The 14425-nt window shown below is 36.4% G+C and overlaps 1 protein-coding gene across 3 annotated transcripts in view; it reads left to right on the top strand.

Moving 5' to 3' along the window:
- The window catches only part of fgd5a (FYVE, RhoGEF and PH domain containing 5a), a 43438-nt gene that overhangs the window by 9396 nt on the left and 19617 nt on the right, over positions 1–14425 (top strand). For all 3 annotated transcript variants that reach the window (XM_016292163.1, XM_016292161.1, XM_016292164.1), the window contains exons 3-7: positions 1691–1808; positions 4520–4578; positions 5043–5073; positions 10570–10715; positions 11083–11239. In XM_016292163.1, coding sequence (XP_016147649.1) covers positions 1691–1808; positions 4520–4578; positions 5043–5073; positions 10570–10715; positions 11083–11239 — 511 coding nt within the window. The remainder of the gene's footprint in view (positions 1–1690; positions 1809–4519; positions 4579–5042; positions 5074–10569; positions 10716–11082; positions 11240–14425) is intronic.

Genomic DNA, 14425 nt, shown 5'->3' with positions numbered 1-14425 from the left:
GATTCGACCTCCGGAGGGTGCAGCCTTCTAAATGAGACACAGCTCGTGTTCTTCTGACTTCTGACTATAAGCTGTGTCTCATTTAGAAGGCTGCACCCTCCGGAGGTCGTATTCGAAGGCTGTATACGCCATCGTCTCATTTCAGAAAAGCAAGTAGGACACTCCGAATGCGACCTTCTTGCACAGGAATTCGGAGGATGCATGAGGTGTATCCTTCGCTGCTGCAGATAACCCACAATTCTTTGCGTCGCCGTAAACAACCGTTGTTAATTTGGAAAATGCCGGCGCCGGCAGATGTACACACAAGCGCAGATGTGGTGTTTACAACTTACCTTAAATCGCCTCGGTAAAAACGGATAAACTTTCTTTTTAATATCCTCCTCCTTTTTTTCTCTCTAACAGATGTCTGCTGTACGTACGCTGCAGCTCCTCAAACATTGAACAAAATAAAACAAGTAAAAGCATTTTTTTTTTCAAATTACTTTCCAAATTTATAAATAATTTTCCTTCATTTAAGTAGTGTGAGAGTAAGGATGCTCTAAATGTGTTGGCATAGCAACGTGATACTTCCGGTTTCCTTTTCCGCCTGTCCTACGAAGGCCGTCTCGTTTAATTCCAGGTTGAGGACACTTCGTATGCATCCTACAGAGGATTCGACCTCCGCAGGGCGCAGCCTTCTAAATGAGACACAGCTATTGTGTGTGTGCAGTGTACAGTGTCCTTGAGTAGTATGACACCCAGCTGGGCACCTCTAAACCTTTTTTTGTACATTGACAATATGCACATACACTAACTTTAATTGCTTTGAAATTTGATTCTGTTCAACAATTTTTTAACACCACTAATGCAAAAGACAGAAGAGTTGCTTGCTAATGCCTGTAGATTAGTGTAAGCACAAATGCACTCAAGGTTTCCCTTATATGTGCATTTGAATGTACCCTCCACAGTATATAAGCAGCTTCACTATGTGCACATTTGCATATCCTCAGGGCTATCTATTTTTTTTATTTTTTTAAGTGCTCACCACAGGATCACCAAGCCAGCCCTTCATGCCCAACCGTAAATGTCCTCGCAATCTGGCCCCAGCCATCCGTGTTACTACTGTAAGGAGGAGCAGGAGAGAAAAAAATGAATTGTTCTCAACAGGTCTTGTTTAAATGAAGAGGGGGAATTTGTTTCTCCTTGGCAAAGGGTAATTTCTGCTCGGCTAGACACCAAAGTGCCCTCTAATATAAAACATTGTGATTTGAGAGGGTTTGTTTCCGTTGTTTTTGATATGGAGAGTCTGGCTGGTTTGTGATGTTTGCCACATGCAGTGTTCTGATCATAACTGTTTAGTTTCTCTTCTGGGGTCTGTTAGTCACAGCTATGGTAGTGGACTTTGTATCAGTAGAGATTAAATATAAATTTACACATTATATTTAGGATTTTTAGCCTAGGATAAAGGCTGAAAACTAAACACAACTCATTAAAGTTTCTGTGCATGAATGATGTGCATGATCTCTAAAGAAGAGACTTATTAACCAACATATAAAAATGGTCCAAACATGGTCCCTTTCAAATTAAAAGTGTAAAATGTCCATAATACAGGGTCAAAATCCAAGGTTAAGTGTTGTGTGAAAGCCTACAGTAACTTACCCATAGTGATCATAGTACATTTAACTCTCTTTCATGTTTCATCTATTCACAGTGACTACACTGAGCCATTCCCTGTTTGTTCTGTGTCTGCCACTGTGTCCAATGAAGAAGACCATGGACACACATCTGAGGAAGAGGACGGTTGTGGAGACCACTGTCATGACCGACAGGTCAGCTGTTGCAAATATCTATTGCAAATATCCTAATGTCAGAGCTTGCTAGACTATAGTGGTACATACACAAATCAAGGTTCAAAGGTTTGGGGTCAGTAAAATGTTTCTTGAAAGAAATTATGCATTAAATTTATAATGTTATAAAAGATGTTATTTAAAAAAATGCTGTTCTTTTGGAATTTCTATTATTCAAAGAATCATGAAAAAGATTAAGCAGCACAACTGTTTTCAGAATAAACTTTTTGAGAATAAAATCAGCATATTAGAATGATTTCTGAACGATTATGTGACGACTAGAGCCATGGCTGCTGAAAATTCAGCTTTGCATCACAGGAATAAATTATATTTTAAAATATATTAAAATAGAAATTATTTGTTTTAAATTGTAATAAAATTTCACAATGTTTCTGCTTTTACTGTAAATTTAATAAATTAAATGCAGCCTTGGTAAGCGGAATTTTTTTATTTTTTTTTTAATCTTACCGACCCCCAACAAAGTGTATTGTCAAGGGTTTTGAAATTCAAGGTCTGAGAGTCTGCAGAAAATTTGAGAGATAAATAAATATTTTATATTATTTCAGTTAAACATATTGCAACATTGATTTTTCAGGACTCACTTACTATACAGTACTTACAGTACAGGACTTTTAAAACCCAATACAATGTACATATTATGCACTATAATAAAAATATAAAAAATAAAAATATCACAGTATAAATGGGTCTTTAACATATTAAGCTGATTTTATATTGTAAGAAGGCTTAAACTCTGACTGATTTCAAAAACTTTTATAAACCCCTGTGGTATAGCACACAGTCGATGTGTGATGACGAGTATGATCTTACTCTTTATGACTATGTATACACTTTTACTGTAGTACCTCTTCTAACCTCTATAATGTTACCCATGCAAGTAATCACAGCTTTGCATGCTAAAGTAGATAAAAACAAGGACCCTCCCTGTTAAAGGGTTAGTTCACCCAAAAATTCAAATTAGCTTGTGTTTTACTCACCCTCAAAGCATCCTAGGTGTATATGACTTTCTTCTTTCAGACGAATCCAGTCGGAGTTATATAAAAAATTGTCCTGGCTATTCCAAGCTCTATCATTGCAGTCAGCGGGTGTTGCAGTTGAACAGTCCAGAAGTCGTCAAATAAAGCGAGCGCATTCATAATAAAACGTGCCTCACATGGCTCCAGGGGGTGAATAAAGGCCTCCTGTAGCGAATCCATGTGTTTTTGTAAGAAAAATATCCATATTTCAAACGTAATAAACACTTTTCTCTCACTTCCGGTTTCTGTCATAAGCGGAAGCCGTTCCAGTGGATGTCGTAGTACGTCGGCGTTGCGTGATTAGTGATGAATGCGGAGAGAGAACAAAACAAAACGCCGATCACAAATTAGAAGTACAAACCGAGGATTTGCAAAGAAAAATGTCAGAGGATTTCGAAATAAACCAAGAGGAGACTGGTTTTCCTTTGCTAAAGTAAGGAAACTTTGCTTCCTTTGCTCCTATAAACAAACTCGCGAGACTAGCATATCTCAGAGGCACGCGCTCCGCATACGTCCTGCATCATCCGCCGGAACAGTTTCCGCGTACAGATACCGGAAGTGAGAGAAAAGTGTTTATTACGTTTGAAATATGGATATTTTTCTGACAAAAACGCTTGCATTCACTACAGGAGGCCTTTATTCACCCCTCGGAGCCGTGTGAGGCACGTTTTATTATGAACGCGCGCACTTTATTTGACGACTTGTGGACTGTTCCACTGCAACACCCACTGACTGCAATGATAAAGCTTGGAATAGCCAGGACAATTTTTAATATAACTCCGACTGTATTCGTCTGAAAGAAGAAAGTCATATACACCTAGGATGCTTCGAGGGTAAATAAAACACAGTTTAATTTTCATTTTTGTGTGAACTAACCCTTTAAACTGAAATTCCCTGTGTGTGCAATTTTTGTGTGATCCAGGTTCATACGTCTCCTGGCAGTCAGTTTAGCGCTGCCGTGAGAGGTGGACCCCACCCCTTCCCTCTGCCACTGTAATATCAGCCGGGGCCCCGGCCTTGTGACGCCTGCTTCCTTGTTTTCTTCGTCTTTAAAAAGAAAAGAATATCTGGGAGTAATCTATCCCAGTCTGATTTCAGCATTACAACAAGCTGGAAACAAGCCAGGTGCACTGTAATTAGTTTTATTATGGATTTTTATTTGTGCATAAAAGTGACCCTAGCACAGATATTAAAGACTTTATTAAAAACTAATCATGGATACATAATACATCAGTACTAGCGGTCCCAGTCATGCAGTCATGTTCTCCTAAATATTTCCATTCAGTAGTAACACTCGTGTTCAGACAGCTGTGATTAGCTTGCAAATCAATGGTGGATTTGTGCTTGCCATGAACACAGCATCTCATCCATAATGCATCTGTGCTTAAAGGGGCCAGGAAAGCTTTTTCATTTACGTTGTGCTTTAATGAAATAATCAGTCTTCTTTTGACAGGATTGTATGAGAAATTAGATCAGAACATCCATTCCTCTCTCGCTCTGTCTCCATCGATGTATCTAGCAATATTTATATATATATAAATATCATCTATATATTTCTCTTTACCATGCTCTGTGACTGAACTGTGTATACTTGAACTCTTTAAACACTGGGTTTCTTCATTTATCTCTCATGGCTTTCTTTTCTGTCACATTCAGATTGATGGCCGATCCAGAGCCTACTATGTTGCCAAAGACCTGGTGGACTCAGAAAGAGAGTAAGTGTTTGTCTCTGTCTGGATTTAAACACGTTCCAAATACAGTCCAGTTGTTTTTCATGTGATGTCCTTCGGGGATCTTCTTTGTTCAGACCCTGTCCACATCTTTATCACTGTCTAGTCTGATTCACTCAACAGCTCCTCTGCTATTCGAACTGACAGCCTATTATTGGACTGTCTGCCTTAAGATACCGCATTTCAGCAGCGGCTCAATGAGTCATTAAGTGTGAAGATTTATTAAATGTGATCCACTATCCAAGCAAGCCTGCTTTTTCCCCATAAGCCCTTCAAATGTATTTGTTATGTATCAACTGGCTTCATTAATCAGCTGTCTAGATGTTGGCATCACTTGGATGATCAGGAATATATCTGCTTGACAGAACTGAACAGCTGTTTTTGTTCTAAGTCTATTTGTTTTTATTTTTCTGCTAACAGTAATGTCATCTCTTTTTAATAATCCACAGACACGTGAAGGCTTTGAAGATCCTCCAGGAGGTATGAAAATCTGTTTATTTTATATATATAATATTCTGTTTAATTGTGGTCGAACTGCAGTGGTCGTAGGTGAGATTTTTGCATATATTATCATTTGAAAGTTTGGGGTCAGTAAGATAATTCTTATTAATATTGATTGATATTAATATTTTCATTTAGCAAGGATGCATTAAATTGATCAAAAGTGACACTTGGAGGAAAGATTTCTAAATAGAGTAAAGAAAAATATTAAATATCAGTATGTGGCTCATCTGTTTTGCTCTTGATGATACTGACTTACACTGCGACCAGTGAAATTATGTTTAATGAATGCAGTCTTATTTAGTTTTGATTGTTAAGGCAAGCACCATTATTACCATTGCTTAAACTTGGGGTGTTACAGACATGAATGATACCTCAAGTCACACATGTTTTTAAGAAGAGGTATGCTATTACTTATTTAAGCAATCGGACCAGAACACTTTAGCGACAAAGCAATACTCTAGCAACCACCAGCAACCACATTAGCAACACCCTGAAAACCACCCTAGCCCTACCCTATCATAATTTCAGTGAATTTTGCTTGGGCAAAACTCATGAATGAATGAATGAATTTTAAATGACACAACTTGTGTAAAACAGCTAGATTTGATTTCATGAGAAATGCAAAGGTCCCGTAAAAAGGCTCTGAAATTAGTGTTTTACTGCTGCTGTCAGTACCTGTGTCTTCTGTCCTGGCAGCCAATTTCAAATGTACAAATATAAATTGCACCTTTATACACATATGTTTACACATACATTGAGAGACACACACTTGGGTGGGGGGTTTGCAAACCTTTATCAGTGTTGTTTCAGTAACTGAGACTTCCTGGCCTTGACAACCTTGTCTTGAAAATGTCTGCCTGTGAGTGACGCAATACCTACGCACCAGGCTTTTGTTTGGGAATCTTCTCATGAGTCTCATCACTTGTAAACATAAAAACACGTCAGTTTTGGCTACAAGCCCCAAACAACTTGTCACTTTGTGTGAATTGACTCTAATTCCCTCTTTTTAGAGAGTCTATTATTTATTTATATATAGAGAGCGAATTATTTTTAGTAATTTAGTAGTTGATTGAGGCAAAATCCCAGTTAATGGTTTGTTAATAGAGAGAAACTGACCATAAAATATGGGGTGACCTTTTACATGTTTATTTATTTTTGTCTTTTTGTCATTTTTATTAGTTTTTTGTATTTCTATATAGTTTTTATTTATTTTATTTCAATTATGTTACTACATTGAGTTAAATTAAATGAAAAGGAAAAATGGTGACTTAGCAACAAGCTGAAATGTCTTATGTTTTATATATATATGTATATATATATATAGTTTTCATTGAGACATTAGTTGCACTCGCTCCTTATATCTCAGTGTAATGAAGGCCTGGTAGAAGGAGAGTTTCACTGTGTGTCTGAATGCATTGGCTTTTCACACTGTACTTAATATTGCTTTGTCATGTAGTGTGTCAAATTTAAGTTATCATTTGTTTTCATTAGCTCTCCCACTCTGACAGCCAAAGTGTCTTTCTTACCTGGTTCCCTAGGGCTGCGTGTGTGTGTGTGTGTGTGTGTGTGTGTGTGTGTGTGTGCATGGCTTGCAGGGTCCATGTGAGTGATGAGATTAGCCAGAAAAAAACCTATAACCTATTGTTTTAAACATTGTCCTCTAGACTGTAACCTCATAACCAAATTTAGCACTTTTGTTTTCATGATTAATACAATATGTATCCTAATTATCAAGTCGAGGCGGGGCTGAAGGAGCAATTTAACACAATCCAGGCTTGCAGGGTCCATGTGAGTGATGAGATTAGCCAGAAAAAAACCTATAACCTATTGTTTTAAACATTGTCCTCTAGAGTGTAACCTCATAACCAAATTTAGCACTTTTGTTTTCATGATTAATACAATATGTATCCTAATTATCAAGTCGAGGCGGGGCTGAAGGAGCAATTTAACACAATCCAGTGGGTACTAAAGTTCTTCATATGGTGCACCTCATGTAAATTACTATACTTCATATTCACCGTTTTAATTGCCTCATTTGAATAAAATAAGCCATAGTCAATAGAATCGCTGTCCTATTAATGACTAAAGAATGCTAATCATATACATGCCTGTGTGTCTCGTATGCATATGCTGTATTGTATTACAGTAGAACTGTAATTATAGTTTCCCTTATTCATACATAATGCTGTAGATTTGCATTGAACAGCACAACGGGATGGATCGTGAATGGAGCCAAATGAATAGGCACATCACAGCAAGTGCTGCAGTAGTATTTCATGTCTAGCTTTCGTTTGAGAGAATGATCAGTTTGATATTGATATGCTGTAAATATTTATACTGCATTTAACAATTAGTGGGTGTGTGGAAAAGATAAAGATGTCATTAATCACTGTGCTGTGCTGAATGATAATGAGCTGGAGGATCTGAGTCACCTTGATTTTCTGTCCACTATGACATCATTAAATCAGTGTTCAGCTGCTGTCAACGGTGACTTTGAGAGCGTTTCCTTCCCCACTGTTGCTTGGGGATTTGCAGTTTTTAGGTTTAGCATATACTTCTCTTAAAGGTTCTTGGTACTTGACAGTACTGGTTGGTCCTATAGATGAAGAGGCTGAAGAAACAAAGCAAAATAGCGCATATATGCATCACTGCATTACGTTTTTGAATAAAAATGTACTCTCAGTGAAATTAAATTTAGATCAAATGGAGACTTTTCCTAGAAAGTTCAAAAGAACAGCATTTATAGTATTTGAAATCGTTAAGATAAAGTTTAGGAAAAATCTGAAAAAAATTTTTTTCCTGGGTTGCTTGGCTTGACATTCTTTCTCTGCATTTTTTATTGATCTTTTTGTCTCTTTCTCTCTCTCAGTCTCTCTCTGTTTTGTGTACTCTGAAAGGAACAGAGTGCTCCATCAGAAGGCTACAGGACAGAACATGTGCCCATTGTTCCATTGTTTGTTATTGAATAACACAAAAATACAAAGAATTTCCAGAACCTGTCCCTAATGTGAAGTTATGCTTTTAATTGTAGTGCAGGTTGCTAGGCATGTGATTTTTGAGAATTTGCAGCTTTTTTTTTTTTGGTTTTGAGCAACAAATGAAAGCATGCAGTTGCATAAACGGGTACAAGAATACAAGTATCTCTCACCAGCCGGTTCATTCCTGTGTCGTGGTTTATGCATCTTAACTGTAAGAAAGCAATAAAAGTGTAATGAGACTTAAGAAGGCAACTGTAAAACAATGCACTTTCATTACAATGAACATTTGGAAATTTGTCAGGGAGTTTCAGCTATTGAGATGCTATCGGAGGAAACAAGTTTCATAGTACCTTGGAGGACTGTATAACAGCTCTGAGTTATTTATGAGAGAATTGACAAATGCTGACATGGCTGTGATCGATACACATTGATTCATGTGTGAAGCTCAGAAAGGAATTCCAGCATACCACCTCCCAGCACGACCGCTTACACGTCTGTTTGCACATGCATGTCTGACTTTGTTTTATGTCATCACATTTCTCATAACGGATACACAATCCCTAACGGCTTTGCCTGTGAAGACATTTCAGAGCAGATTTTATCCCGATTCATAAGGTACATGACGTGTATATATAGTAGGTCAAGTAAATCCTCTCTGGATCTGAGCCATCAGGCTAGTGGTCCCGAACAGGCCAGCTCATGGCCGCTCAATTTAACTGTCTGTTACAGCCAAAACAAATATATTCAGCAGAAACTAATAACATGTTCCCCTGACGGGTGGTATTGTGGGCTAAGATTGTGTCAAAGCTTGAGGCTCGAGCACAGACTGCTTTTAGCTCAATCCAGTAGCTTAATCCTGCATGGAAGCTCATCCAGAGGGATGAATGTGGTCAGAGTTCATTTCACAGGCAGGAGAGGACAAGTACAGATTATCTGATATATTCACATACAAGCCTAAGGAAGCTGGTATAGTTCTTGTTTAACTTTTTTGCTACTGTTATTAATATAGACAATGATTTCTACACTCTCAGAAAAAAAGGTACCTTTTTATATGTACCTTTTTTTTTTATATGTACCTTTAAGGGACCAATATGGACTGTTTAGGTACAAAGGTGTACCTTTTGAAAAGGTACCGCCCCAGTGACAGCTTTTGTACCTTTTTTTTCTGAGAGTGTACTGTTTATCACCACTTTGAATGACTAACACACCAACTGCTTTATAGCTGTTTTATCATAGAATAATCTGCTTATGATGTTCAACCCAGGTGTTAGGCTATAGAATATGTATCATGCACTGTAACTACATTTTTATGCAGTAAATTAAGTATGTGCAATACTTAATGTGAGCATCTGTTCATTTCTTTCTGCTTACTCAGTATAGATGTATGTTACTTGATGTACAGTATATTACAGTAAGTTTTTTAATTAAATGTACTTTTTTCTGTTTGTTTTCTTGTATATATGTGTATGTACTGTATATAAGTACCAAGAACTTCTGGAAACCATTCCAAATTCTGATTCTGAGAATGGAATGCAGAACCTTGTGGAATGGATTTAAACATGATAATTTATGTCACTAGTACACTTTCATTGGCAGCTGAAATCATCAAACAATACAAAATATTTAAAGGAATATTTCATCAAAAATGAAAATGAAAAAATGTTCTGAAAATGTACTCACCCTCAGGCTATCCAAGATATAGATGAGATTGTTTCAAAACAGATTTGGTTTGGAGAAATTGAGCATTGCATCACTTGCTCACCAATGGATCCTCTGCAGTGAATGGGTGCCGTCAGAATGAGGTCAAACATCTGATGAAAACCTCACAATGATCCACAAGTAATCCACACAACTCCAGTCTGTCAATTAATGTTTTCTCATGTGAAAAGATGCTTGGTTGGAAGAAACAAATCCATCAAGACATCTTAACTTTAAATCATTGAAACTGGCAAAAATAATCCATAATAATGCTTCCTCTCATATCAAAATGCTTCTCACATCAAAATCCACAAAAAATATTGTTTTGGAACTGTTTTAGACTGTTTTCGCTTGTAAACAGTGCTTGATTTGTGCACATTTCTCTCCTGATTCAGAGTGGAGAAAGCAATATAATGGATAGAGGACTCGAATGGTTTGATGATAAATTTGTTTATTATAAACAGATTTCACTTCACAAGACGTTAATAAATGGACTTTCAATTGATAGAGTTGTGTGGATTATTTGGGATGGTTTTTATCAGCTGTTTGAACTCTCATTTTGACAGCACCCATTCACTGCAGAGGATCCATTGGTGAGCAAGTGATGTAATGTTAATTTCTTTTAATCTCTTCTGATGAAGAAACAAACTATCTTGAACCATCTTGAGTGGCCTGAGGGTAAGTAAATTGTTAGCAAATTTTATTTTTTTTGGGTGAGTTATTCCTTTATTGCACCTTCGCATTGTTTTGGAATTCTTAATTTAATGATTCCTCATGCCAGTCCACTTTCTTACAGGATTTTAGAGCAGCAGTGGAGTCAGCAGGAGATGAGGAACCACTGTTAGAAAACGGGAAGCTGGACGAGATCCTGAGCACTCTTCCTCAGGCCTACCACCTGCACAATGAGATCCTCAATGAACTGGAGACCCGCATTAAACAGTGGTGAGAACACACATACTGAAGCACACTAAACTAATGCACGTCAATATCCAAAATATACACATGCTTATGCACACATTTAATAGCATGTCATTCCAAAAAAAATCCTTACTTGTGTTACATATAACATGTGCATCCTTTACAAGGTGCTAATGCATGCACTCCACATACTGTATGCATCTCCCCAACTGAGCCACATATTAATATGGACAAGCTGATGTGTTCTTGTCCACGATACATTACATTACACACTCTTATCTGTTTTATAGCAGTACATATGATGTTACAGTAGCAAAATCCATTATAATGCTAGCATGAGTGTCCTTGGATGTCCTCTGAAAAGTTTTCGTTGTTTCTCATTCATCTTCAGGGAGGACAGTCCAAGTGTGGTTGATGTTATATTAACGCGCCGGGCTGAGATGTCATCCTTCGCAACCTACATCTCAGACTATGACCGCAGCATGTCACTGCTGGAGGAGAGCTGTAGACAGAGGAAAGCTTTCGAGGATGTGGTGAAACGGTTTGAGGTGAGGTCTGCCATGCAAATGTGTGTAGTTTGTTTGGGAATTGATCTCGATTTTATGATGTGAAAAAAAATCTCAATTGATAAATAAAATGTTGCCTTTTTAATGACCTTTTTATTTTTTATTCTGTACCAGAAACTAAAAGAATAAGAAAGTGAGAATTCAGACTTTTTTAGACTTTTATTTCTCGAAGTTCTGATTATTTTGCTCAGAATTGTAAGAAAAATGTCTGAATTGTAAAATAAAACGTTGTAATTACCTTTTTTATTTTTTATGCATATGCATATCTTTTAACATAATTTTTATATAATTTTAATATATATTTGTATAATTTTCTATATAGTATTTATATATAAACATATTTCTAAGCAAAAATTGTACTGTGCTAATATATTAATATATTTATAATAGTTTCTTTTTAAGTATAAAAAATATTAACAATAAAAATATTAACATTACATGTGTTAATGTCTCTTAATAATATTTTATTAATATTTTTGCTTTTTAAATAGTGTGTTCAATAGCATTTTACTTTTTGTTGTGAAACTGGTATTGAGAATAATTAAATATGGTTTCATTGACTGCTACGATTTCAGTAGGCCTACTTGCAGTCATGGGTCGCGGAAGGGGGGGGGGTTACCTTGCGACCTTGCTTTTGAGGTCTGGTAGAAATATGACATGGGCTAGAAAAATACATAGGCTATAAGGCTAATATGTATGCACGTTTAATCATTAAAAGATCACAATCTCGATTCAAACACACGCAATCTTATTCCTAAATGACGGTGATTCTGCTATGTCTATTAAACCATTGAAATCACATCGGAATATTTAAACCTGCTTTTGCGCAGCTGCTGATCCAGAGAGAGCAGCGCTCATCATGTGAAGCTTTATGTTTGAAACAGCGTCACAAACAGTCTACACAGCAGGCTATATTTCTGTGTTGCAAACATTAAATAATAACGAAAGTATTGGAATAAAAATTTATAGTCCTGATATAGACTCTGATGTTGCGGGAGCCACGATCAAAATGGGTCTTTGAAAGTAATGAAGTTCTGCAAATAATGATTGTATATGTTACTTTATGCCAGTAGGTGGCGAACAGTGACTGTTGAATGTATTTGATGTCTGAATCATTCATTCAAGAGATTCAAAACGAAACAAGTCTTCATTTATTGATTTATCATAATTTTTTTTTTTACATAATTAGGCAAATTCGTTTAAATTAATAAATATTTTTATACACTTATTTATAACATTAATAAAACATTTTTAATAAATAAAACATCAGAAACTAAATTACATATTTTGTTTGGTTCTCTGTTTTGTTTTCAGAATCGTGGGAGAATCATAGCTTAAAAATACATAGGCTAATATATGTGGCATCTAACTAATACCATTAGTACTGTTAATATTAAAATGAATTAATTCAAATCACAGAAGTATTGGGTTAAAAGTTTATAGTTTAGATTTAAACTCTGATGTAGCGATTAAAATAGAGTAAATCACATTTTAAAGTAATTTGATACTTCAAATGAAGATTTATCAATTACATTGTTATGCCAGTAGGTGGCGAAAAGGAGCTGTTAAAATGTATTTGTATTTGAATCCTACAAGAGATTCGTTCAAAAACGCTGATTCATCCAGTAATGAAAAAAGTACATCTTGAGTGAATCATTCATTCATAAATTACATGTGATTTTGTTTAGTTGTCTAATGTTTTTTCTTCAGAATCATAAGAGAACCACAACTTCCATTGGAAAAAAAAAAGAAAATTAAAAAAACTCAGATCCAGAATCATACAGCTCTATTTTGCACACAAACAGCTCTTAAAGAGTCTAGTTTTTATGTAGCCTGTTGAATTTTTGTTCATGGTATTCAACTGCAACTAAATGGTTTGCAAAAAGAGACACAGGATAAATGTTTGATATCATTTTTTAATCCCATTGGAATCGAAACTGGGAATCAAAAAGAATTGGAATCGATAAGCAGAATCAGAATCAGAATTGATCAGATTCAAACGATACCCAACCTTATTCACGACAGAGGCTCCGCTGAATCATTTAATTGGAGGATGGTTGGTGGAGACCACACATTTCAGTGGTGATCGGGATCACCAACGACAAGAAGCCAGCTGTCCTCGCTTATTAATATGCATGAGCATCTGTATTCAGAGAAGCCTCGGTGGGTGGTAGACTCAAAATTAGACCCTCAATGTATAGCAGGGAGAGACAGGAAAGAGAGAAAGAAAGGCTGATTTAGCCAAATGTCCTTTAAATGTGGCATTGTCGTCAGCTGCTCAAACTGTTGGTAGATTTCTTCTTATATGCATGAATTAAGCTTGGTAAAATTCTCAGGGGTTTGTGAAATAAGTTAAGGAGTGCTTTTTTTAAATATTTTTTAGATCAAGGACAGCCTGCCGTGGCTTCAATAGCAGAGGCTCAAGATCCAAATAACTCCAGAGTAATGAAACAAGATTAAGATGTAATTTCTGCTTATAACAGCACATATTATTCTTCACAAAGCATTTCAACACAATGTAATTCATTTGTGGGTGTGAAATGTGCTTCACTCAGTGCTCTCAGTGAGTCCAGGTCTGTACGGCTGCAGTAACGCTTATAGGCTTTGACTGGGTGATGTATGTACTGAGCATCACTGGTTGCCTCTGGTCACTCCGACACTAATGAAACCAATAGAGCTGACTCTCAATGGTGTACCACCACGTAAACACACACACAAGTCAACAACGAGGCAGGCTTTTCCTTACATTTCTCTCATCCTGCCAGCTATTTGTCTAGCCACCGCTGACTTGTTTTATTCACCCAATCTGTGCTGTGATGCTTCTCTCGGCTCGTTAAATGGGAGGAGATGCAGTTGTTTTATTGATCGGGGCCTGAAGGTGGACAAGTCAGGAGTTTAAACACCCGCTTGACTTTATCAGTATATGCCACCATTGTAGCTCTGTAGAAATGTTAAATGTTGAAATGTTACTGGATCACTTCATCAAGAATATGAGGAAAAAATGATGCCTGGTTTAAGGACCATATGATTTTATTGAATTATAACATTTAAGCACGTTTTCTCATTATCATTATGCTAAATTTCATATTCTGTAATGTAAAACAAGATTAATATTTAAATTTGAAAGTATTTATGTGTAATGTTTTTTTTGTTGCATTAACTTTAAAA

Source organism: Sinocyclocheilus grahami, unplaced genomic scaffold (genome assembly GCF_001515645.1).
Source record: "Sinocyclocheilus grahami isolate Dianchi unplaced genomic scaffold, SAMN03320097.WGS_v1.1 scaffold281.1, whole genome shotgun sequence".
In the NCBI taxonomy this organism is placed as follows: Eukaryota; Metazoa; Chordata; class Actinopteri; order Cypriniformes; family Cyprinidae; genus Sinocyclocheilus; species Sinocyclocheilus grahami.
Note: the sequence above shows the minus strand (reverse complement) of the source record. Positions and strands in the feature narration are given on the sequence as shown.